Source organism: Tenrec ecaudatus, chromosome 1 (assembly GCF_050624435.1).
Source record: "Tenrec ecaudatus isolate mTenEca1 chromosome 1, mTenEca1.hap1, whole genome shotgun sequence".
Taxonomy (NCBI): domain Eukaryota; kingdom Metazoa; phylum Chordata; class Mammalia; order Afrosoricida; family Tenrecidae; genus Tenrec; species Tenrec ecaudatus.
Genome location: NC_134530.1, coordinates 194,636,651 through 194,660,607, shown reverse-complemented (window position 1 = coordinate 194,660,607; position 23,957 = coordinate 194,636,651). Strand labels below are relative to the sequence as shown.

Below are 23,957 nucleotides of genomic sequence, written 5' to 3'. Positions count from 1 at the left end.
GCTCATACAACTCTTATCACAATCCATACATATACATACATCAAGTGTATAAAGCACATCCGTACATTCTTTTCCCTAATCATTTTCAAAGCATTTGCTCTCCAAAGTATGGGTCTTAACACATTGTGCCTATCTGTCTCTCTACATGCACATGTTTGTTGAATGAATGAATGAATGATGCTCCGTTTTCACCTCCATCTCAATGTCCGTAACCAAATCAAACCATTCTTTCACAATAGCTTCCTTTTCCCACTTCCTCCCTCAGTGTCGCGGAGAAGTCTAGAGGTGTCTTTGACTCTCAGCACTGTCTTCTCCCCTCCCCTCTCCAGCCCCATTCAATCTCTGTATATGTAGCTATTTGCCCCCTTCCCCTGGAAACGTCCTCTCCATCCATAGTTCAGTCCTCATCTCTTCATGCTCAGATGAGCACAACAGCTTCCTGACTGGTTTCTCTGACTTCAAGATCTCACTTTGGGTGCGGGTGGGATTGTGGCTTGTAAGTATTCTTATTTAATTTGAGCTACAACCTAAGAACTAAATAGTATTAGTCGTATTTTACAAACAAGGAACGGAATGATAGAACTCAATTCAAACACAGGTGTTTGACTCCATACACTGTCATCGCCAAAGAGACTAGGCAAGTCATTAACCTCAGCGTCCCTACTTTCTCATCTGTAAAATGGGACAAGACAGCATTTACCTCTCGGACACGTAAAGGGATATAATAGAGTAGTGCTTGGGTTCATGAGTATCAGGAATCAGAGTCCACCATTCTCATGTACAACTCACATAACATATCTACCATGTGAAGTTGGTAGCTCTGGCCAAAATGCTTCCTGAAAGCTCTTGAACCAAGTTACCCTATACCTGGCTACTTCTTTGTCCTTCAAAGGCGTTTGTTCCTAGGCAGTACCATGTACTGTCTGAAAAATTCCTTTGTGTAGTCGTTTACGGAATGTGCACCAAAAGAAAATTCAACCCAGTCTCAACGCTAGTGCCCGCAATCTGACCACGGTGTGAGGACACAGCAAACCTTGAAACCTCTCTGAACTCCTATCTACAAAATAGGACTCATCATACCTTTGCCACAGTGTGATGACGACAGTGCACATTGCCTGGCACATGATACAACCTACCTTAACAAATCGTGTAGCATTATCATTGCCAGATAATGAATGCTATCGCGCTTTGTGGAGGATGCGATGGCTTTACCTGTCAAAATCAAATATTACAAGTAAAAACGTAGTACAGACCAGTGCACTATTACTGGTCCTGAAAACCTGACTGCCAATCTAGCTGGGAACAAATAGCCCCTCCCCCTCAAGGGGAGCGCTGTAAGCCGCCCCGCCCCCCGCCTCCAACGTCACGTGACACCGGGCCCCGGGCCCTTGGGCGGAGGGCGGGGCTTGTCCCGGTCACGTGGGCACGGGTGCGGAAGTGGTGCTGCGGGCAGCGCTTGTGGTTGGCCGCCACACAAGGTCCCGGGGGCGGGGTCAGGCCTGCTGGACGCGCCGGGAGGAGCCGGGGGCGGGGGCTGCCGCGGGGGCCGGCGCCGGAGCCAGGGGTTTGCCCCGAGTCGCCGACCGAGCGCTGGACCTGCGGCCGTCGCGTGCTCCCGACCCGGGCGCCCGCTCGCTGCTCTCGAGCCTCCCGACCGCGGCGCCGGCGGCTGCAGGAGGCCGGCGGGTGGCGCGAAGGAAGGCCAGCAGCAGGGCTCCCCGTGCTTGGAGCAAGCGGGAAGCGGCCGGGGGCCGGGGCGCCATGTCCATGGAGGACCCCTTCTTTGTGGTGAAAGGGTGAGTGCCGGCGAGGCTCCGCAGGAGACGGGGTGGCCGCGCCTCTCCGCTCCCCACTCTCTGTCGGGAGAGCGAAGCAAGTTGAGGCTGGGAGGGGACGGTGGGGGCGGCTGTGCCTCGAGAGCCGCGACCCGGCGTTCCGAGACCCCCCTGCCCCGTCCTACCTGCGCTGGGAAACCTGCGCTTCCATCCGAGCGGCCGGCGGGGCCTCCTCGGGACTCGGGCGCGCCGGTTCCACTTGTCTGGGGGCTGGGCCGTGGGCCGCGCCGCAGGTGGGAGAAGCACTGACCCCATCCCGAACGGGGGCTCGGAGGAGGGACAACAGCATGTGGGCAGGAAAAGGGAAATGGGCCGCCTGAGCTTGGCGGCCCCATTGTCCACTGAGTCGCCGCGCCGGCCCGCCGCAGACTGGGGACCCCGCCGCGAGCCCGGAGGCGGCCGAGCTCCGGAAGACCGGTCAATTCATTTGGGGGGAGTTTGTACTTGGTAACGTGATGGGAGGAAAACAGCCGGTCAGACCCAGGGATGATGTTGTGGACGGAAAACAAACAAATCAGCCAAGCTCAACTTTCAGCCTCTCTGGGAGCAACTGGGATTTTCCCACCCCGTGCTAAAGGAAATGAGTGGGTTCTTTTAACACCCTGATTTCATCCAGGCTGTTTGACACGTTCCCCGCACGCCTTACTCGCCTTATTCAAATAGGTCTGCTTCACTTTATTTCTCCCTGGTAGCTGTCAGGACTCCATCTTTTAATGTTTGGCAGTAGGCACTTTAATTCCACTTTGTTACATCAACTTTGACTCCATTAAACAAATGGGTGAAAGATCTAGTTCTGTGTTTTTTAATGTCGAATTTAAACAACAAAAATCTAATAACTACAAGGTCCCATGAGATCAGTACTAATAACTGTAAGTACACCCTTGCTTTCAACCAGTTGCTACTGCCTTATTTCTGCAGTGGTTAAACCTGGAGTGTTCAGTGTTTCAAAGGATTCTATTGTCCTTTTCCCCCGTCAGAATGCTTAAGTATTGCTTTAGGTCATTGGTTCTCAACCTTCCTAATCCGCAACCCTTTAATACAGTTCCTCATGTTGTGGTGCGCCCCCCAACCACAAAATTATTTTCGTTGCTAATTCATACCTGTAACTTTGCTGCTGTTATGAATCAGGCAACTCCTGTGAAAGGGTCGTTTGACCCCCCAAAGGGGTCTCTACCCACAGGTTGAGAACCACTGCTTTAGGTCAACTACTTTATTAACCAGGATACAGTACATTTATACTGCTCCTTTCCATGTTTTTAAAAAAAGGGTTTTCTTCACCTTACCATAATTTAGATGGGGGAAACTTTGAAGATTTATTGGTGCTATGTGGCTCTCTATCTGGAGAATATGTTATATATTAGAAAGATTGATTGGGGGATAAATGGTAAAGCCATGTGTTTTTCCTTGAATGCAAGTGTGTAATGCCCAAGTTTAAAAGATTCTATCTCTGGCAGTAGAGATCAAAGGTAATCAGGGTTTTGTTTGTTTGATCTTTGATGGAATTTGCAAAAGCTCTAAATTTCTATGCCATCCTGACACAGCCCTTGATCATATCCAGTACAGTCTACCCAGGCTGGTTCACAGAATAAGATACTTCAGTGGAACATTGACCAAGTGTGCTATAGAAAACGTGTGCCCCCGGAAATAAAGGCAGTTCATCAGGGATGGGTATGTGTGGAAAAGCCTGTTGGAAGAGACTTGGTGGCATAGTAGTTGTAAGCACTTAGATGAGAGCTGGGCAGCCTTACAGAGAGATTGGTAGCTCCATGGGGCAGTTCTGCTGCGATAGGAGCTCTTCATGAGTTGGCATTGACTCATAAAGAACTAGGTTTTGAGGGTGAGTAGCAGCTAGATAATTCAAGTTGTCTCTCATCTGGACGGTTTCCAATGAGTCTCAACCGTGGCCTGGTTCTCTAGAAAGCAAAACCAGTGACACTTATATAGAGAAATTTCTATCAAGAAAATGACGCACTTTGTAGAAGTCAGTAAATTCAGTCCTGTGGGTCAAATGAAGCAGGGAGACAAAACAGGAAGCAGGGAGACCGCAGACTTGTGGCTGCAGTTTATTGAATCCAAGGTTTGCAGGTCAGATGGCAGATTGCTGATGGCTCCCAGCATCACCAGGCAGTATGGCAGGCTGTTGGCACAAGTCCAGAGATCGGGACATCTCTGAGCCAGATGCCAGACATAGCAAGAACCCAGCAAGCTTCCCCACAGACTCTACCTATATAGGAATCAGACCACTCCCACCCTGAGGAAACTTCCTATCAATTGCATGAGGGTGCTGACTTGAGTTAAGGGGGCTTCACCCCATCTTTATACCTCCATAATGGGCTCCCACAACTCCACATGGAGTTGATGACATTGTGTTGTGTCAAATCACGGGTGATTACTAGGCCCTACTGCCAAACCACTGAGAATCCTGACCCGTCCAGTTGACACAAAGCATAATGCTCACACTGGTCTTTCTACTTCTAGTCCTTACCTCTGATCTGCCCAAGGATCAGTCTGGACCAGCATTAGCCAGTAGAAATACAATGCAAGACACACACATGTCATTTTACATTTTCTAATAGTCACATTTAAAAAGTAAAAAGAAACAAGCAAAATTAATTTTAATATTCTGTTTAACCTAAACGTTTGAAATCTAGTGTGCATTGCACACATACAGCCTATCTTGATTTGGATGCTAAATTATCCTCAGAAACATTTAATGTGTGTTTAGGTTTCATTCAATGTATAGTTGAAAAAGCAGATTCACGTGCCCAAATTGTTCCGGGCCTAACTCATTGTTATGACTGAATATCATGTGCTTTAAGCTACGCAATTCAAATAGAATTCTCTCCGTGACATCAGCCACGGTTCAAGAGCTCAATGGTCTGTGGCTTCCGTATTGGACAGCACAGGTGTACCTTTCTAGGATGCAACCAGGAGCATCCTACTTCATAGGTAGTGCAGCCTGTTGCCCACAAAATAATGATCTGATGATCCTTCGTGAGTTCCATGCCCTGACTTCTTCTCTCCCCTCCCCTCCCCTCCACTCTTTCTTGCCTCAACGCCGCTCACTGCTCCCCTCCCCCATGCCAGATTCTGCTCAGTCCCTAGAACTGTAGTCACAGGATGCAATTCTACTTACAGATACACCCACTCAACTTTCAGAGCTCATTTTAAGCATCTTCACTACCTCCCCTCCGCAAAGTGTTTCCCTTCCACCTGAAACACCTGGGAGGGGACCACTGAGACGACTTGTTTTTCCTGTATTCCAGCCCCTTGAATACATATTGTAGACATTGAATGAAAATTGATTGCAGTCCCCACAATAGAATGACACTTTTCCCACTTCTCCCTGTTACCATGTATTTTTCTAGCCTGTCCATTCCTGCAGAAGCCCTGTTGGTGTAGTGGTTACATGTTGGGCTGTGATCTGCATGGTTGGTGGTTCAAAACCACCAGCAGCTCCCAGGGACAAAGACTGGGCTTTCTATAGCTGTAAACAGAGTGACCCCCTGTGGGTTTCCAAGATTATGAGCTTTGACTTAATGGCATTGTTTTTATTTTATTTTTTGTCTTCTATCCCTTTCCTTCTGAGCTGTATGGCTTGTCAACTGCTGCCCTTTGATAGCTTATGTTGATTATTCTAAGGAGTGGTTTTGTTTAATTTTCCTGATAGCCCTGTGGTTTCAGTATGGTAAGCTGGGATCTCTAGAGAAGCCAAGCCAGTGTCACTTGTGAATATAAAAGAGAGAACTCTACATCATGAGAAAGACTCATATAATTGTAGAAGCACATAACTCCAGCCTGGCTCAAGTCTGTAGGTCAGGTGGTAAGCCGGAGACTGTTTCTGACTTGAATAACTGTGGGGGCTGATGAACCAGGAAGAGGAAGACAACCAGGACGCCCCCCGGGTAGTGCATATAGAGGTGGATGTGTCCACGGTCACCAGCTAAGGCTGTGACTATAGAATGCCAGGAATCCAAGTTCACAGGTTAGGTGGCAATCTGCTGATGGTTTCCAGGGTCAGCAGGCAAGGTGGGTTGGTGGCTCCAATCCAAGGATTTAGAGGTTTGAGACAGGTGCAGGATCTTGACCCAGCCAGAAGTAAGCTAGCTTCCCCACAGTGTCCACTGTACAGTAATGAGACCAAATCCCTGAGCGAACTTCCTCTCAGTGAGGACTGTGATCTGAGGAAAGGACTTGCCCTTCATCCTTATCTTCTTTCCACGGACTGGCTGCCCACGGTAGCTCCCGATCTGCGGTTGATACTTTGTGTTGTGTGGCATCACCGGGATTACTGCCAAGCCACTGAGACCCCTGACCCAGCCAAGAGGAGCCAAACCTGTCACAGAGCACGAGCCACATGTTTAAGATGAGGAATATGAGGGAGCGTAGACGGGTTAAGTTACCCGCCGGAGGTCACACAGATATGGTGGGCCCAAGATTCCAATTTGAATAACCTCAATCCACACATACGGTTCACACCTTCCAGGCTATGCTAACCCAAGAGAAATCTCATCTTGAGGACCTTAGAGAGTTTAAAACAGGGGAAAGAGATGAAATTAGGCTTTAGGAATATTGATTTGGTAGCAAGGTGGCGTGTGTTGGAATTAGGAGACATTAGCTGTTGTGATTTAGCCTGCCATGATTACTGCCTGCGAGTTTGAGGCCCCCACCCAGCCCCACACCGGGTAGCTGGGCTCTTTAGGCAGATCTGGCCCTGCCTGCCCCGGCAGTCATAGGATCTGTTGCAGCAGATTTGCCCAGCGCCCTACATGGCTCTAGCCCCGTTCTTTCCTGACTGCCACTCCTGAGTCCCAAGTTCAGTTGCTCACCGTGTTCTTTCTACCAGTGTTAGTCCTTGGAGATCGCTGGAGTCTGGCTTTTCTCTATTTGTAGTTGGGGGAGTGGATTACACATCAGACTGCTAACCAGCAAGGTCAGTAGTTCAATGGCATTAGCCATTCTTCCATCGATAGATGAGGCTTTCTGCTCCCCTAACGATTTACAGCCTTGAATACACACAGGGGCAGTTCTACTCTGCCCTGTGGCGTTGGTATGAGTCAGAATCCAGCTGATGATGGTGGGCTCCGTGTTTGTTTGTTTGTTTGTTTGTTTGTTTGTTTGTTTGTTTAACCGTACATCATGTACTCTACTGGACTCTTGCGAACAGCTTTATCAGCAGGCCGCCTTGCCTCTGCCCACTGGTGCCACTCTCTTCACAATGCGAGCATACGTGCCCACAGGGGCCTGCTCGGAGCATCTCAGCTCTGAAGTATTTACCGAGTGCCTGTCATTTATGTGCAGGGCCTGAGGGTGCAGAACACTGTATAAGAAGCAGACCTGTGCTTTTTGGAGAGGATATTCTAATGGGGGAGGGAGAGATATTAAGCACATTCACACAGTTGTAGAATGTACAAAATAAACAAAACCACCCTCGTTGCCATCAGGTGGATTCTGACGCATTGTGACTCTGTACGGCAGAGTAGAATCACCTCTGTGGGTTCCCCAAACTGTGAATCTTTACTGAACGAGACAGCCTCCTCTTTCCCCCATGGAGGGGCTCATGGGTTTGAATCGCTGACTTTTCAGTTAGCAGCTCAGTGTGTAACCTGCTACTTCACCAAATCTCCCAGTGCAGTGTGTCAGGGGGGACAGGACAGAGCTGCCCCTGTGAGTTTCCGAGACTGTTTACTGGAGTAGAAAGCTCCGTCTCTCTCCCAGAGAACAGTTGGTGGTTTTGAATTGCCAACCTGGCAGATCTCAGCCCAAAGCATAACCACTGCACTGTGGGGTTTCTTGTAAACTTCATAGGAAGGGTAGAGCTGGAAGAAGGAAAAGAGGTACATGCTTTGCATGTAATATTTCTTTTCATGTGACTGTAAGAGTCAGTGAGTCAAGTGTGGTGGAAAGAACTAGACTTGGGAATTGAGAGCAACCTGGGCTTGGAAACTCATGTCAAGTGATTACTTGGTGCAGTTTTTCGCAAGTTACTGAACTTTAAAAACCTATTTCTTTCTGTAAAATGAAGTTTAGCTAACAAACCAATAAACCTGCCACCATTGATTCCTCCTCACAGTTTGATATGTCCTACAGCAGCCCCACAGGAAGAACCTAATGCAGGCGGTTGCTACCCTTTCTCCCAGAGTGTGGCAGGTGGGTTTGAACAGCCCACCTTTTAGTTAGCAGCCTTTGCCAACAGAGCTCTTTCTAGGCTTAACATTGCTTATTGTTTGGGACAGTTTTGAGGCATCTATTGTGGGTCCAATAAATAGTCCATCTTCCCTCTTTAATGTTTACTCATGTTTCTATCCCAAATGATTACCCTTTCTCAGGGTAGAGATCATGTCTTACTGCTTGCTTATTTTTTTTAAAAAATAAGATGAAAAATAATGCTAAACCAATATATCCTTACTTTAGAAAATATTAAAAAGGGAAGTTTATTCAAATGCTACTTTCTGGAAATAATCACAGTATATACTTGTGCATAAGCCGAGTTTTTCAGCATATTTTTAATGCAGTTTTTGTGGTTAAATTAGGTACATCGGCTGATATTTGGGTCAGCCTCTCCTGCTAGTAGTAGTAAAAGGCATGTGTGTTGTGGCTCTTAGGGAATACAGCCCTTGGCATATCTCCCTCAGTGTTAATTTCCCACACTGCCTGAGTAAGGGTAGTTTACCTCCAGGTTCTTGCCTATAGATCAGTGTGAAAATAAGTAAGCAAGCGTGTGAGCCAGGCAGTATATGGTATTCTCTAACTTTCTTTTGTTTGTGGTCCATCCTTCTTAACACTGGATTGTGAAATCCTGGACAGCAAACATCATGCATTTTCTTCATTGAAATTCTTGAAAGATTGTTTCTTGGAGTATGAAACCACTGCCATTGAGTAGATTTTGACTCAAAGCAACCCCTAGGACAGAGTAGAGTTGCCCCTTTGGGTTTCCAAGATTATAAATCCTTATGGGAGCAGCCAACCTCACCTTAGTCCCTCTGAGTGGCTGATGAATGTGAACTTCTGACATAGCCCCCACTACACCCCCGGCGTACCTTCCAATAAAAAAACCAAGCTCACTGCCATTGAGTTGATTCGGACTCTGGTATAGAGGATTGCTTGCAGGGCTGCTAATCATAAGGTTGCCACTTCAAATCCACCAGCCACTCCATGGGAGAGAGGTGAGGTTCACTGCTCACATAAAGATTTACAGTCCTGGAAAGCCACAGGGGCAGTTTCACTGTCTTTGAGGGTGGCGGTGGAGTGAGGGATGAGTTTATTGGTGTAGTCACTGTAGGGGAAAAAAACAAAATAAACTAACCCTCTTTGTAGAAGGGTCTTAGCCTAATGAAATTGAATATGCAGCAGGTCTGATTTACTAATTAAAAACAATCGGAGCAAGGAGGGAGGGGAAAAAAAAGAGGACCTGATGCAGAGGGCTTAAGTGGAGAGCAAATGCTTTGAGAGTGATTAGGGTAAAGAATGTACTGATGTGCTTTATACAATTGATGTATGTATATGCATGGATTGTGATAAGTTGTATGAGCCCCTAATAAAATGTTTAAAAACAATCGGAATCAGTTTCATTGTAAAAACAATTGTAGAAAGCATTTGTTATAAATGTACTGACTGCCTAGTGCTGTTCGGCTCTCTGGAACTGTAATTATGTAATTATTGAAAGAGGGTACGTAGGAGAGTATAGATCATGCGTTAGATGTTTGAAGGATTGAGATGCTACAGAGGGTGAAGGCCGGGCAGTACGCAGAGGGAATGTGGCTCAAGGGCTGGCATGAAGCAGTGGGGTGCCCTTAGTCTGGGCCCTGAGCAACGAGGAAGATGAGGATGGGTAGAAAGAAGTCTGCCAGTTGATACAGAGTTTGTTTTAATAAGAAATCAGGCGGGGTTGTAAAGTTGGCCAGTTTTGAGGTGTAGGAAGGGGTTGTGAATACCTGCCTGAGGCGTGCACACCTCTGAGACCGTTTGTGCATGCTTAGTGAGGCATTCTTAACTAGCGTTACTATCTGCTTGCCTAGAGTTAAACAACTTCCAAGGAGAAAAGCCAGGGCTTAAACCCAGGTCTTCAGATCCTACGAAGAAAATAGTTTTTCCTGGAGGTGTTGCAAAGATGGGTTAAATAGTTCTTGGCAGTGGGAAGAGCCTAGCACTGAGCAGCAGACACACTGAGGCAAGCAAGTCCCCTTCCTGAGTCCCAGCTCGACTGGGGCTGACTGCTCCTGAGATGATCTCAAAGTCTCCTCCCTGATTTGAAAATCCTGCAATTGGACATAATCAAGCTTGTGTAAGGTCACAAGATCAGAAGTAGGAAGAGGAGTCACCGATGAAGTTTCAAAGTTTCAAAACTTGAAAAAATAATGGCTCTATGGACTAAAACAAGGAGGTTAAGGAAGCAGGTTTTTTCTTGTTATAAAATCTTTTTTGCTTGTATCCTTGTTTTTGTTTTTTTAAATATGATTATTTTGTTGTGTGTTTCTTTTGCCAATGGAATGATCTTAAAGGCAGCTAAAAGGTAGTAGTGAGTGGGTCGTGGGTGATTGGAATATTAGGGTTGAAAATAGAGTGGGAAAGTCATCCGCTTAGCAGGCGGGTTGTTTGGGTGTGTGAATGCTGACGACGGCGAGCAGCTGAAGAACAAACAGTGGTCATCCAGTGAAGGTCTGGCTCACGGCTACTCCAGGCGTGTCAGAGTAGAATGATTCATAGGGTTCCCAAGGGCTGACTTCTCAGACGTAGGACACGAGACCTTTCTTTGAGGTGCCTCTGAATTGACCTAGGGCAGCCGCTCAGTACATTACTTGTTGGTGCCACCTGAGGCCTGCAATGAGCATCTAGAAGTCATCTCTAAAGGGGGTTCTCCGAAACAACGGGCTGAAGTAAAGAAAAGGGAGACCACCGGTAGGAAACTACAGCAGCACAGTGTTGCAGACACACGGGAACTGAGTTGGCTGGAGCAAATTGAGTCCGTGTCTAGTGCACTGGAAATGAGTTGAATTCACTGACTTGGATCAGCACTGTCGTGGCGGAGCGCATGAAGGCTGGGCTCACAGTGTGTCGACTGTAATGAAGACAAGGAGCCCTGGTGGCGCAGTGCCTTGGCCCTTGGTTGCTGACTGAAAGGTTAGCAGTTTTAACCCACCAGCCACCAAGTACCGTGGACTGCCACAAGATCAAACAGATAGGTCTTGGAAGAAGTACAGCCAGAATGCTTTTCAGAAGCTGGATGGCCAGACTTCTCGCATACTTTGGACATGGTATCAGGAGAGACCAGTCCCTGGGCAAAGACAGCATGTTTAGTAGAGGATCAGTGAAAAAGGAAGATTCTCACCAATATGGACAGGCACAGTGGCTGCAGCATTAGGCTCAAACAACTGCGAGGAGGGCACAGGAGCGGGCTGTACCCTGTCCTGTAGAGTCGTCTGAGTCAGAATCAGTTCTACAACCACAAGTAGTAAAGACAATTTTTTTCACAAGTGTAATTACAAAAAGATATTATAGTGAGGTTAAATTTAGAAATACCAGGATCAATGGTAAATCAATTAAAGTATCTGACCATGGACTTCAAGACGCCAAGGAAGAGTTCTTTCCTTACCTAGCCCCCGGGCTTGGAAGTGGCACAAAGGAACAGTAGGGTAAGGGGCAGGAACCAGTTCTGGGACTGTGACGAATAACAGGTGATGTGATTACAGGCTTGCACAACCTAGGTTTGTAAATTGTGTTAATAGAATGAAACATATCTGCCTTTATTCACCTTTCTGTGTGTGATGAAACTGGGATCTCTCTCGGGTTCAGATGTTGTGGCAGATTAGATATTCCCAACATTGGCTGTATGTATACGTGTATGTGCGCACACACAAACACATATACCCACATATAATATACGTATGTATGTCCAATTTCTTTTCGTAAATTGTGAAGCTGGCCTTCTCTGAAGAGGTGGGATCTGTGCTTTCTTTGCTTGACCCTGGATAGAGCCTCGGCCAACAAATTGAAGCAGAAGGAGCACCGCTTGATTTCTGAGGGCTTCATAAAAGACTAGCAATTCAACTTCCCCCTGACTCTTCCTGTCTTTTTAAAATTAAATGATCATTTTATTGTGGGCTCTTACAGCTCATAACAATCTATATGTCACTTGTATCAAGCATATTTGTACATATTGCCATCATTCTTTTGTAGACATTTATTGTCTGTTGAGCTTTATATACAAGAGCAGTTGAATATTGGGAAAGCATCCCACCCCAGTCCATATCAAGTCCATAAGTCCAATATTAGCCCATATGTCCAATACCAGTCTGTAAAGTCCTCTTCAGGCTCACGAAACACATGCAGTGATGCCAAATGCAGGAAGATCACAGGCCAGTGGGTGGGAAGTCTTGTGGATCCAGTAGCTTTGTAAACATCTTAGCCCTGACAGAGGTCTCCCCGTGGCTCTTCCAGCTCGGCACTACTGTTGTTTCATGTGTCTCTCGGCGTGAACAGAGAGAGTGTATCTCTCGCCTCCAGGGAGGAAAACCCAGGAGTTCCCAGAATCCTCAGGAGAAGGCCATGCCCACACAGAGGCCTCATTGGCTATCATCTGATTGACAGGATAAATAAACTCCACCCCTTCACTCTTAATCCTCAGATTGACACCAGATTATGTAACTACCCCAAGGTTGTAGCTCCAGTTATCTCAGATTGGCAGTTCAACTGCATGGTACATAGGAGGAAGCAAAAGCTCCCTAGTGACTGCGATGCTCCCATTTTACTTGGTAAGTAGCTTAGAGTCAAGTAAGAAAACTGGCATGTGGCTATCAGGATGCGCCTCCAGCAGTTCTAGAGGCTGTGTGGGAAGGTGAACTCTTCACAGTGGTGGAACAGGTAGGGAGTTGAAGGGAAAGGATCAACGGCTCTCAGTGACAAGGAGTCAGTGTTGGATTGTGCAGGAAAGGCAAGGGGGCCCTACATGACTTCCTGTGGCTTCCCTATTGCCACCAGGCTGAAGCCATACAGAACTCACAGACAAGACTCACAATTAGGGAGTTTATTAGGGAAGTTAATAGATCACCCACCACAAACCAGGATCCAGAAACATTAAGGATACAATACTTTCCCCCTGAACCAGCAGCTCGGTGTCTATTCTTTAGCCTCTCAGCCTTATGGTCCCTTGTTTTCCACCTCTGTGGGCCAGCAGGCCAGCTGGGTGCCTGCCGTGCCTCACAGTCACCTAGTCTTGGTGCTGCCGCCCCTCCCTTGTTTTCCAGTCTCCATTCCGGCTCTGAGGCCTGAGCGCTCTAGCGTGCACCACGAGCAGCTCTTCCACGGTCCTGGGATTCCTGTCTCTGCCGCGATGGCTCTTCATGTAGCCCGGGACGTGGCTAATCCCCTCTATAAGTGTGACACAGGCCACCAATCATTTGGTGGGAGTTACGGAGACATGGATTCCAAGAACAAAGCAAAATTTAAAATCCCAAACTCAAGTCAAGTCCAACTCATAGAAGAGCCATATTAAGAAATCTCACTCTACCACAGGCTGGCTCCAAAAACAAACTAGGTCGGTCCTGGCAGCTGCTAACTGCAAGGTCAGCAGTTCAAAACTACTAACTACTCCTCGGGAGAAAGATAGGGCTTTCTGCTCTCGTAAAGAGCTACCATCTTGGAAACTCAAAGGAACAGCTTTCCCTGTCCTATAGGGTCACTGAGTCAGCATCAACTCCGTGACACTCAATGGCTTTGAGTGAGTGCCAGGCCCAGCTTTTTATTTAGAAAATATGAGAGAATCTGGTTTTCGAAGCTTAAACGTTTTCACCCAAAAGATACATTCTTGAGGGGTGCGCATTGTTGTTTGACAGCCGCTGAGGAGGAAAGAAGTCCTGTTGTGTCACAAGTGATCTCAGGCACAGTCTTGGGAGGGGTTTCAGTGAGGGACCTTTTCATGCTGCTGTTGGTACGTAGTTTAACCCAGGGCATGGCAGGCCTCGTTCTTTTGATGTGCTGTTTGGTGTAAAGCAAAGGGGGAACGCTGTGTGCCTGGCATTACCAGCATTGTGGCTCAGTGGCTTTGGAAGCATATTGCAACAGATGTGAGGGCAGAAAACCTGCTTGGCTCATGTGCCATCTCCTTTCAGGAATTGGAAGCGCTGTCTCTGGGTCAGGCACTAACCTGCACCGCCCAGCAAAGTAATTAGCAAGTGTTCAGTGAAGTGGTGTCAGATGTGACTCCCAGAGCTGTCGGTGAGCAAGATGTTATTTACCAAGAAGTTTGCCAAGATGAAGAACTCCAGAAATTGTACCTCCAAAAGGTGTACCTGTTCCCTCATGAGCACCTGTGCATCAGACTTTAATCATCCTCATTCCCATGTAGAAGAAAGACCCTGAGAATACATCAACCAGACTTTGTAGGGGGTGGGAACTGCTGGAGGGGTGAAGTGTCTTGTGAGTTTGGCCTAGGGGACACCTCTGACAAAAGATGCCTGGCGCTGTTGCCTGAGGGGACAGCAGTTGCAGTAACTGTGGGATGAACCACAGCACTGGGCGTACATTTGTGTGATGTGCCCCAAAAGTCAGCGGATGCAGGAAGAACTGTCTTACCTTTCCTGAGAAAGATAGCATGGAGCAAATTAGAAGAGCACCTCGTTTTCTTTTTGGGAGCGCTCACAGATCTCAAGCAGATTGCATGACTCAATGAGGGAGATTCAGAAAGTTCATGGGAAATTTTCACTTTCTTTAAATCCCATTTTACCATGAACTTTTGGATCCACTGCCATGGAGGTGATTCTGACTCATAGTGCTACCCTGTGTAGGATTTTCAAGGCTGTTACTCTTTCTAGGAGCAGACAGCCTCATCTTTCTCCCTGGAGGGGCAGGTGGGCTTCAACTGCCACCCTTGTGGTTAATAGTCCATGATGGTGCTACTAGGAGTGTGAACTTTTTGAAGTTTCCCTGTGGTAGCTACATAATCTGTTGTCAACGTGAGAGGATTAAGAGTGAAGGGGTGGAGTTTAGCCTGTCAGTCAGGTGGTAGCTTGATGACCTCAGTTAGAGGCGGTAAGGAGATAAAGAGCTCGTTGGAGGCAGGAAGCAGACTCACTTCCTGAGAAATACTGTAGCTGACAAGACACATAGAGCTATGCTAGTGCCCTGAGCTGGAGGAGTACATGGAGACCCCTGCCAACGCTGAGATGCTTACAATGCCACTGGATCCACAAGACTTCCCACCCACTGGCCTGTCATTGCATGTGTTTCGTGAGTCTGTAGAGAACTTTATAGATTGGTATTGGACATATGGGCTAATGTCGGACTTAAGCACTTGATCTGGACTGGACTGGCATGTTTCTCAGTATTCAATTGCACTTGCATATAGAGCGCTTTCTTATACAACACATATGAGTGTCTATAAATTTTGTTTCTCTAGTCTACCCAGACGAACACACTCCCCTATGGTGGTGTAATAGTGCCCACAGTAGGCTGCTAACTGCAAGGTCAGCAGTTCAGAACCACCAGCCAACTGTTGTAAAGTGTTGCAGTCTAGGAAGCTCACAAGGGCAGTTCTGCCCTGTCCTGGAGGGTCGCTATGCTATCAGTCGGCATTGATTCCGTGGCAGTGAGTTTGGTATGAACCAGGATAACAATACTTTTGACATACCCTTGTGTGTCAGAAAGTTGCCTATAGTAGCAGCTATGAAAACCCAGCTGTTCTCTATGAAACCAAATATTGAAGAGATTTTTTTAAATGTTAAACCATGCTGCTACTCTTCTTGCTAGATTTTTGGAAAGAAACGGTTTCATTCTAAAACCAGGATGCTAGCGTGTATGTTAGGAGCTTAAATCCTGAGCATCCAGCTTGCGCAAGGCTGTGGATCACAGTGAAAGCCCAAACTCCACTTGCAGTGTTCCCATGGGGATGGACCCTCCCTTGATTCCTCCTGACCACTCACCAGGGTTGTGAACAGTCCTGCCCTCAGGCAGAATGCTTTGGAAAGTGGATTGCTTCCACCCTCGTGACCAGCCCAGGGCCGGCAGTCAGTCTCCTTTAGGGGCTTGCCGTGGGACAGCATAGTCATGAGTCATGCCCTGACTGCCTTGGTTGGAGGTCCCTGGGCCCATCTGAGGAGCTCTTCTGTCCAACGTCATGTACTTGTTCCAGTCCTGGCCCCCTACTCACTTCTGTACCCCCACCTGTAACTGTGACACATTGATCTGCCGACAGGAATGCTTAGGACAGTTTCCTTTGCCTTTCCGTGCCCTTTTCACATCCGATTCTCTGGGATACTGTTATGACTCATGCCCTCTCGTCCAGATTATGCATCTTTGTCCTGTCTGGGACTTAACATTCTGCTTAAGTTATATTTGAGGTTTGGTGATCTTTTGTACCCTACAACATATGCACTAAATTTATTGCTATTTATATATTAATTGACATTTTAAAATAATCAATTGCACTTCTAATATGATAAATATGATCATTATCGATCAAAGTACCTTGAGGGCCCCAATAATTTTATAAGAGTACAAAAAAAATTCTAAGACTAAAAAAGTTTGAGGACTGCAACTTGCGAGAATTTAATTCTAGAATCCAATTTGTGTACCTGTACTGGAAATACATGTGCCCCACCTAGCCCAAGGCTCCTTAACTTTGAGGCTTTCAAGAAGGGCTAGAAAAATCTGGGGGTGGAGTGGGGTGGGGTGGATCTAGGAGACCCTAGCCAAAATCTGTGGCTGTGCAAGTTTCTTACAGAAAGGGATGCAGTATTTGCATATGAAGTACACATTTAAATCCTGTCCACCTTAAATCATCTCAAATTGCATATAATATTTACTGCGCTGTAAACAGCTTCTGAGGGGCAGCTTGGAGCACTTACTTGCTCCCTGTGGTTGAGGTATGACACCAAACCCACGTAGGGATCGACGGCTCTGTGTGCTTTCTGGAATTAACAATCATCTTGTTCTTTATAATGAAATGTCATTGCAGACACTTCTTCAGCTGTGTCTTCTGTTATCATCGGTGACATTCAGCATTTACAAATAAATCAGGTGCATCACATGGGAAGACGTGTACCTCTTTCTCCACCAAAATTGCCAGAAAGCTCAGTAAAGTGTAAAGATAGCAGGTCGACATTTCGTTCCTTAGTCCCTACCCTTCTCCGGACAAATAGGGTGTGCTTTTAAAAAAAATCATTTTACTGGGGGCCCATACAGCTCTTTTCACAACCCATACATAAGTCTATCTTGTCAAGCACATTTGTACATTGTTGCCATCATCATTTTCAAAGCATTTTCTACTTGAGCCCTTGGTGTTCCTTGTATTCTTTGTTTGTTTGAAATTCTTTTTTGTTTTCCTTTTTTTCTCTCACATAAATCATCTTTATTTGATGCATTTCTGTGTGTGTGTGTGTTTTAATAATTTTATTAGGGTCTCATAAAACTCATCGCAATCCATGTATCAATTGTGTAAAGCACATCTGTACATTTGTTACCTCATCATTCTCAAAACATTTGCTCTCCACTTAAAGCCCCTGTCATCAGCTCCTCATTTTCCCCTCCCTCCCCGCTCCCCCCTCCCTCATGAGCCCTGGATAATTTATAAGTTACTATTTTGTCATATCTTGCCCTGTCTGACGTCTCCCTTCTCCCCCTTTTCCATTGTCCGTCCCCCAGGGAAGAGGCCATATGTAGATCCTTGTAATCGGTTTAGGGTGTGCTTGTTAGTACTAGAAATGTAGTCCGACCTGAGAGGAGCAGTGCGAGGTCTGTCCTAACCCAGCAACCAGATGCGAATGCACCTTACAGGTGCGTGGTTGGCCTTACAACTCACTGATTTGCTCGGCCTGCCGTGCAGCGATGGCAGCCTCCATGCAGCACTCAACTCCTTGGCCCTCAGCGGTGTGCCAGGAAGGAAGCCGGCCATCAGAGGGCACTGTGCCTCATTCCTGTTAGTGCTTTCTCTCTGGGACTTGAAGAGGGACCAGGGGGATGGGGTGCAGGCAGATTCTGGCCAAAAACCTGGGACAACAAGCATTCTGAGCTACTGGAGCTCAGTTGTGTGCTATTGGTTCCAGCGAATTTGAAACTTTAGGAGGATCAAGGTAGATCTCTTAGTTTGAGAACAGCGGGGCTTTCTTTGGGCAGGAGAAATATATATATTTTGGGGGTGGTGGCAAGGGAGGCCTCAGCTTGGCAACGTCAGATCAGACCCCAGCACGCCATGCCTCCAGGTCCCTTGGTCATGCAGCTGTTGGGCACCAACCACAGTGGGTCCTAGGCTCGTCAGGAACACAGGTGGAGGCACCACAAGGTGTCAGCTGCCCTGTGCCCAGAATGGCATGGCTGGAGCCTGACAGGGGAGGGGCAGCTGACAGAGAATATATTATTTTAAAAAAATAAGACTCCTCCTTTTAGCTTTTAAATGTGGTAGAATTGGATGGTAACATTTAAATGGTGGCTGTTGACCCAGTGCCCAGGGGAGAGAGAGAGAGAGAGAGAGAGAGAGAGAGTGTGTGTGTGTGTGTGTGTGTGTGTGTGTGTGTGTGTGTGTGTGTGTGTAACCTTATGTACAGATAGCACAGTGCCAGATCCGCTCTAACTTCCAGGGGCGGGGAAAGGATCAGCTCACAGCTGATGCCTCGGAGGTGGAGCTCAACCATCCCTCCACTCGCCATTCTTTTCACGAATTCCGACGCCAGATAGTCCCGCCTCTGCGCCCTCTGGTTTTCTGATGTGTTCTCTAAGCTTTGCCGCTCGAGACCACGCAGAGCTCACAGACCATATTGACGATGCTCAGGTTGCTTAGGGAAGTAGCAGGCTACATACACTTCAGAATCAGGATCAACTGGGAGGTGACCGGAACAACCTGAGATACAGTTCTTTCATCGAGATGGCTTCTTTTGACCCGTGCCTCTGGCAGGCCTCTGTTACTGGGCCTCACTGTTGGTCTCCCTCCTGCTCGGCAAAAGTTTAAAAGCTCTTTCGTTCCACCAGTAAGTGCCAAAGGGACCCCACTTTGCCAGCAGCCTTCTGCCTGAAGGCATTCAGCTCACTCATCCTTGAGCTAGTAAGCTCACTGTAATGTAGCTACCTCCCTCTTTGGCCCAAGGAGTCTACCATGTGCTCTCTGACCCACCCTGGGTCTGCTGCTGGACCCTGCCAGGCTGGCTGCTGCCAGTCCATCTCTCACTGTCTTTTTTCAGTGTTCCCACCACTCTGCAGCCCTCTGGGACTAGTCGGGTCTTACCAGGGCCCTTTCTCCAAAGGACACATTCCACTCTCCGTTCTTGTGATTAGCAGCTCACCCATCCACCACGCCACCTGTTCTTGATGGTAGTGGAGCACTTCCCTCCAACCTCGGCACTGGCTTCCTTTGAGACCATTCCCCTTGAGTCCAGTCCCCCTGCATGTGTTCCATGCCCATTCACAGACTGTCCAGTCCCCCTGCATGTGTTCCATGCCCATTCACAGACTGTCCAGTCCCCCTGCATGTGTTCCATGCCCATTCACAGACTGTCCAGTCCCCCTGCATGTGTTCCATGCCCATTCACAGACTGTCCAGTCCCCCTGCATGTGTTCCATGCCCATTCACAGACTGTCCAGTCCCCCTGTGGCCCTGAAGCACCTTCTTTTCATAGTCCACCCAACCTTATCGTGAGAGTTCACAAGACTGGCTAGAAGGGCCATATAATAGTAACTCACTGCACCACATTTTGTGACTCTATCTAATCTAAAAGCATGTGAGATCATAGCATTTAGTGGCCTGTATCTCTAAACAAGAAAAACAGTCATTCATACAATGCTGCTTAACACAAGGGAGTAGAGATATTTGAAGGTAACACTGTTTGAAAATCTTTTTTTGGGGGGGGTAAATTGTAATTTTTTAATTGGAAAACAAATATACAACTTGGAATGGATTTGAGGCAAATTGTGCCATAAGCAGATTTTCTTTAAGTGGCTAAACAAAGTTTAAAAAGCAAGTAACCATAAAAGAAAAGGTTTCTGGTACAGGACCAGCAGTACAAAAAAATAGTGTACGAGTACCTGGTTAATACACCCGTTTTGCAATAGTGCAACTTTAAGTACATATTGTTGACTGTCCTTAGTCCACGCAGAGTTACAGCTCCACACTTCAACAACCACATGCTGACGGTTCCTAAAGAAAACTACTGAAAAAAAGGCTTAACCAGATGTTCCCTCGTTTGACCAACTCCATCTAAGTTTAGATGTGCAGAAGGGCTTAGATATATCCAGAGTAAGCCACATGCAACATGTTACTTGATCAATTTTCTAAAATAAGGTTTCAGGACAATGACAGTAAGATAAGGGAAGAGAACATGGAGGAATGAAGTCCTAATTACTATACATGCATATTCTTTTGACAGTTGGGGGAAACCTTTTACAGATAAGTTACAAACAAAGAAAAGGCAAATAAACAATTTTGTACAAGAAATTTAACACATTCTGTACAATGTCTTCACTTTGCTGTCATCATTTGTACAAACTCTTCATAGTTTACTTGACCATCCCCATCAATATCTGCTTCCCTGATCATTTCATCAACCTCTTCGTCTGTTAACTTCTCTCCAAGGTTTGTCATCATGTGACGAAGTTCTGCTGCACTAATGTAGCCATTGCCATCCTTATCGAACACATGGGATGCTTCTCTGATTTCTTCCTCACTGTCTGTGTCCTTTATTTTTCTTGCCATCATTGTCAGAAATTCCGGGAAGTCAATTGTGCCATTACCATCAGCATCTGCTGCATTAATCATGTCTTGTAATTCTGCTTCTGTGGGATTCTGCCCAAGAGACCTCATGACAGTCCCCAATTCCTTTGTGGTTATAGTTCCGTCACCATCCTTGTCAAATAGTGGAAAAGCTTCCTGGAATTCTGCAATTTGCTCTTCAGTCAGTTGGTCAGCCATGCTGCAAGTGCTACCGGTCTCGGAGACGCGTTCACACAACCACTCGGCTCACTAGCTCCACTCGGACTCTGTTTGAAAATCTTTAATGAGACTTTGGCTTAATAAATATGCCCGATTAAAACACATACTCTCTCACACAGCTGCCTTTTATAACTGATGTATTTTCATTTATAAGAGACTACCTGTAGAAGAGATCCCCCTTCCACCTTGCCCACTTACCTACCCCATCAAGGGAAGCCGCGTTAGGCCTTTCATATTGGCATATTGATATATTGGAATGCAAAAGGTCCTTTAGTTAAATACCAACCTTATTATTAGGCTATTGGTGTTTGATATTTGCACATAAAAAGCCTTCTATGGCGATGGCTGAGGATGGTGTGTGATCATATCCGTTATGTCATGCGGTAATTTATTCATGGAGTGTGCTTTCTCTCCACCCATTACAGAGAGGTACAGAAAGCAGTCAACACTGCCCAGGGCTTGTTTCAGAGATGGACAGAGCTCCTCCAGGACCCCTCCACAGCCACCAGGGAGGAAATCGACTGGACCACCAACGAGCTGAGAAACAACCTCCGGAGCATAGAGTGGGATCTAGAGGACCTTGATGAAACGATCAATATCCTTTTCTGTGGGGTTGTGCCTTGGGGTACACAGACAGGTGGATATGCCGTTAACAAATTGTTTCACATGCACCATTCATGCATTTAAAAAACTGATTCATGTTTCTCTTGTTTTGCCACACCTAAAACAGTTGCCCTATAAGCTAAGACAGGGTAACCAAATTCTTCTACAGCACAATGACCAATCCTGGGACTACAGAGGTAGCACAGTGTAATGGTCATGGTCCTGACCCTAGAGTCCCACTGCTGGCATTCAAGTTCCATTGCCACCAATTACTGTGTGGCTTTAGGCGCATTTTTTAAACTTCTCAGACTTCAGTAGGGTAGAAAGAGTAATACTGTATCTCATTCCTAGGGTTATTATGAGAATTAAACCTGTAAAAAAACAAAACCAAATGCACTGCCATTGAGTCAATGCTGACTCAGAGCAACCCCCTGTGGGCTTCCAAAATGGTAACTGGTTCTGAAAGTGGAAACCACAGGCTTACTTCTGAGAAGCCGCTAGTGGTTTCGAACTGCCGCCCGTGCGTATTGAAGGTCAGCAGGGCATGTAACCAGTACACCACCAGAGCCCCTACATGTGAAGGACATAGAGACTGCCTGGCTCGCAGTACGCACCTACAAAAGTAATAGCTGTCAGTTCTTAAAGCGGTATGCACGTATAAGATACGAGACCTAAAGGAATCTTCTGATTTCCTGTTTGGAAAATGGTTTCACCATGCCAACTTCCATTGTAAAAGTACCTCGTACTGTGAAACTGCCTTTAGGAAAAGCAGATCTAATGTGCTAAGGCGGTGGTTTTCAGCCTTCCAAATGCCACGACCCTGTCATACAGCTCCTCATGGTGGTGACCCCCAACCATAACATTATTTTTGTTGCTACTTCCTAACTGTAATTTTGCTACTGCTATAAATTGGCGACCCCGTGAAAGGGTCATTCGACCCCCAAAGGGGTCTCAAACCACAGGTCCAGAACCGCTGCGCAAATGAATTCATGTTCAGTAGATCCACTGATCTGACTAACTAATCAGAGAACTGTAAAAGCCAGATCTTAAGTCCTAGAAATCTCATCACAACTGTGTTCAGATGGAAAATATGCATATTTTGGGTTCTGCTTTGTTTTTTAAACTTCTTTTTTCCCCTGTAAGTGGGATAAAACATCAAGGAAACTGGCTTTTGTCAGGCTCATTCTGTAGTGAGTGCAGGTATGTCCATATGTAGCTGATATGTTAAATACACAGTTTTAATCGGTCATGATTTGTAAAAGACAAGCTAGCTGTGTACGAGAGGTCCTTCTTCCACCGTCCCTCTCTGCCTCCCCAGTAAAGAAAGCTGTCTTAGGACTTTTATATCAGTAGATTACTAAGTTGGAATGCAACGAGCCCTTTAGTGCATTTGTAGGCTTGCTTTTTTTTTACTACTACTTTTAACTATCATCTGTCCAGAGAAGCAGTCAGTGTCCTCAAACAAACGTGCCTCAGCAGGGCGGGTCGACACAGCAGTCACAACAGTGGGTTCATGCATAACCGTGGTGAGGCTGGAGCGGGACAGATAGTACTTCATTGTGTTGTACACAGGTGGCTCTGAATCAGACCCAGGTATCCTCTAAGTTATTAAAAGACAAATGCAGTCCTTAATGTTTGTGGGACAAGACATGGGAAGAGAAGGTATGAAAAGGCACAGGTACAGAGAAAGTTATCTTCCCTGGAGGCAAGAGGCAAGAGGAAAAGATTGGAGGGGAGGGAAAAATTGCAAAGTAAAGAAGAAAAAATTTCAACAGATATTCATCCCTCAACAGATATTTACTGAGTGTACTGTGCGCCCAGCGTTTTGTTAGTGAGTGAGATTAGATTGTTAAGCAAAGCAGCACTTTGGGATTTTGGGCCTAGTTGGGGAGACCGGCATTAATCAGGGTAACACAAATATGTGTGTCCGACTGAGAAAACTAGAGACTGCTCGGGGAGTATGTGAGGGACATTGGGGCCAGACTAGGGGTGAAGGAGGGCCGTGGAAGGCTTCCCCGACCTTGATCGTTGTAGAGTTAGTACAGTAGGGTTAACTTTTTGGCATCAGAGGAAATGGCTTGGGATGATGAGCGTAAAAGGTCTGTACTCGCTCTGATGGGAAAAGGGAAGCCAGAGTCTCCCAGGGGTAGCTTGACCAGGCACGAGGCTGGGCCAGCTCTCAGCTATGGTCAGGAAACATAGGTCTGTAGTCGACCCCATCTTCAGGGCCTGTGGTTCTTAGGCTGGCAGCTCGGCTTTGCCACAGCACGTCAGAGTTCCCCCACATGACTTGTGGGCAGAGGAAGTATGAGAACGACTAAACGTTCAGTTGACTTTCCAGAAAGTTTGGGCCAAATTTTATTGCTTACTAAGAAAATGTTATTATTGTTTGCTAGACTTATACTGATGAAATTGCTTTGCCTTAACTGTTTGACCCACGCATCGTTGAAGCAAATCCTAGAAAATTCAACCTCGATGCAACTGAGCTGAGTATAAGAAAAGCCTTCATCACCAGTACCCGGCAAGTTGTCAGGGTAAGGGATAAGGTGCTGTTTATTATTGGTGCACGAAGCAGCCAAACTTACTCTCTCTTCATTTGTGAGCTGACA

At 46.6% G+C, this 23,957-nt stretch overlaps 2 protein-coding genes and 1 non-coding gene across 3 annotated transcripts in view; 1 reads left to right on the top strand and 2 right to left on the bottom strand.

Annotated features, from left to right (window-relative positions):
• Positions 1–1,561: 1,561 nt before the first annotated feature.
• STX6 (syntaxin 6) overlaps positions 1,562–23,957 on the top strand; it is a 47,628-nt gene continuing 25,232 nt past the window's right edge. Inside the window, exons 1-3 of the mRNA XM_075528089.1 lie at positions 1,562–1,796; positions 21,171–21,340; positions 23,788–23,882. Coding sequence (XP_075384204.1) covers positions 1,762–1,796; positions 21,171–21,340; positions 23,788–23,882 — 300 coding nt within the window. The 5' untranslated portion in view covers positions 1,562–1,761. The remainder of the gene's footprint in view (positions 1,797–21,170; positions 21,341–23,787; positions 23,883–23,957) is intronic.
• LOC142437839 (small Cajal body-specific RNA 6) lies at positions 17,979–18,214 on the bottom strand. The gene has a single exon (XR_012782349.1).
• On the bottom strand, positions 19,652–20,724 carry LOC142437248 (calmodulin-alpha). The gene has a single exon (XM_075540492.1). The coding sequence runs from the start codon at positions 20,722–20,724 to the stop codon at positions 20,275–20,277; it is 450 nt and encodes a 149-aa protein (XP_075396607.1). The 3' UTR covers positions 19,652–20,274.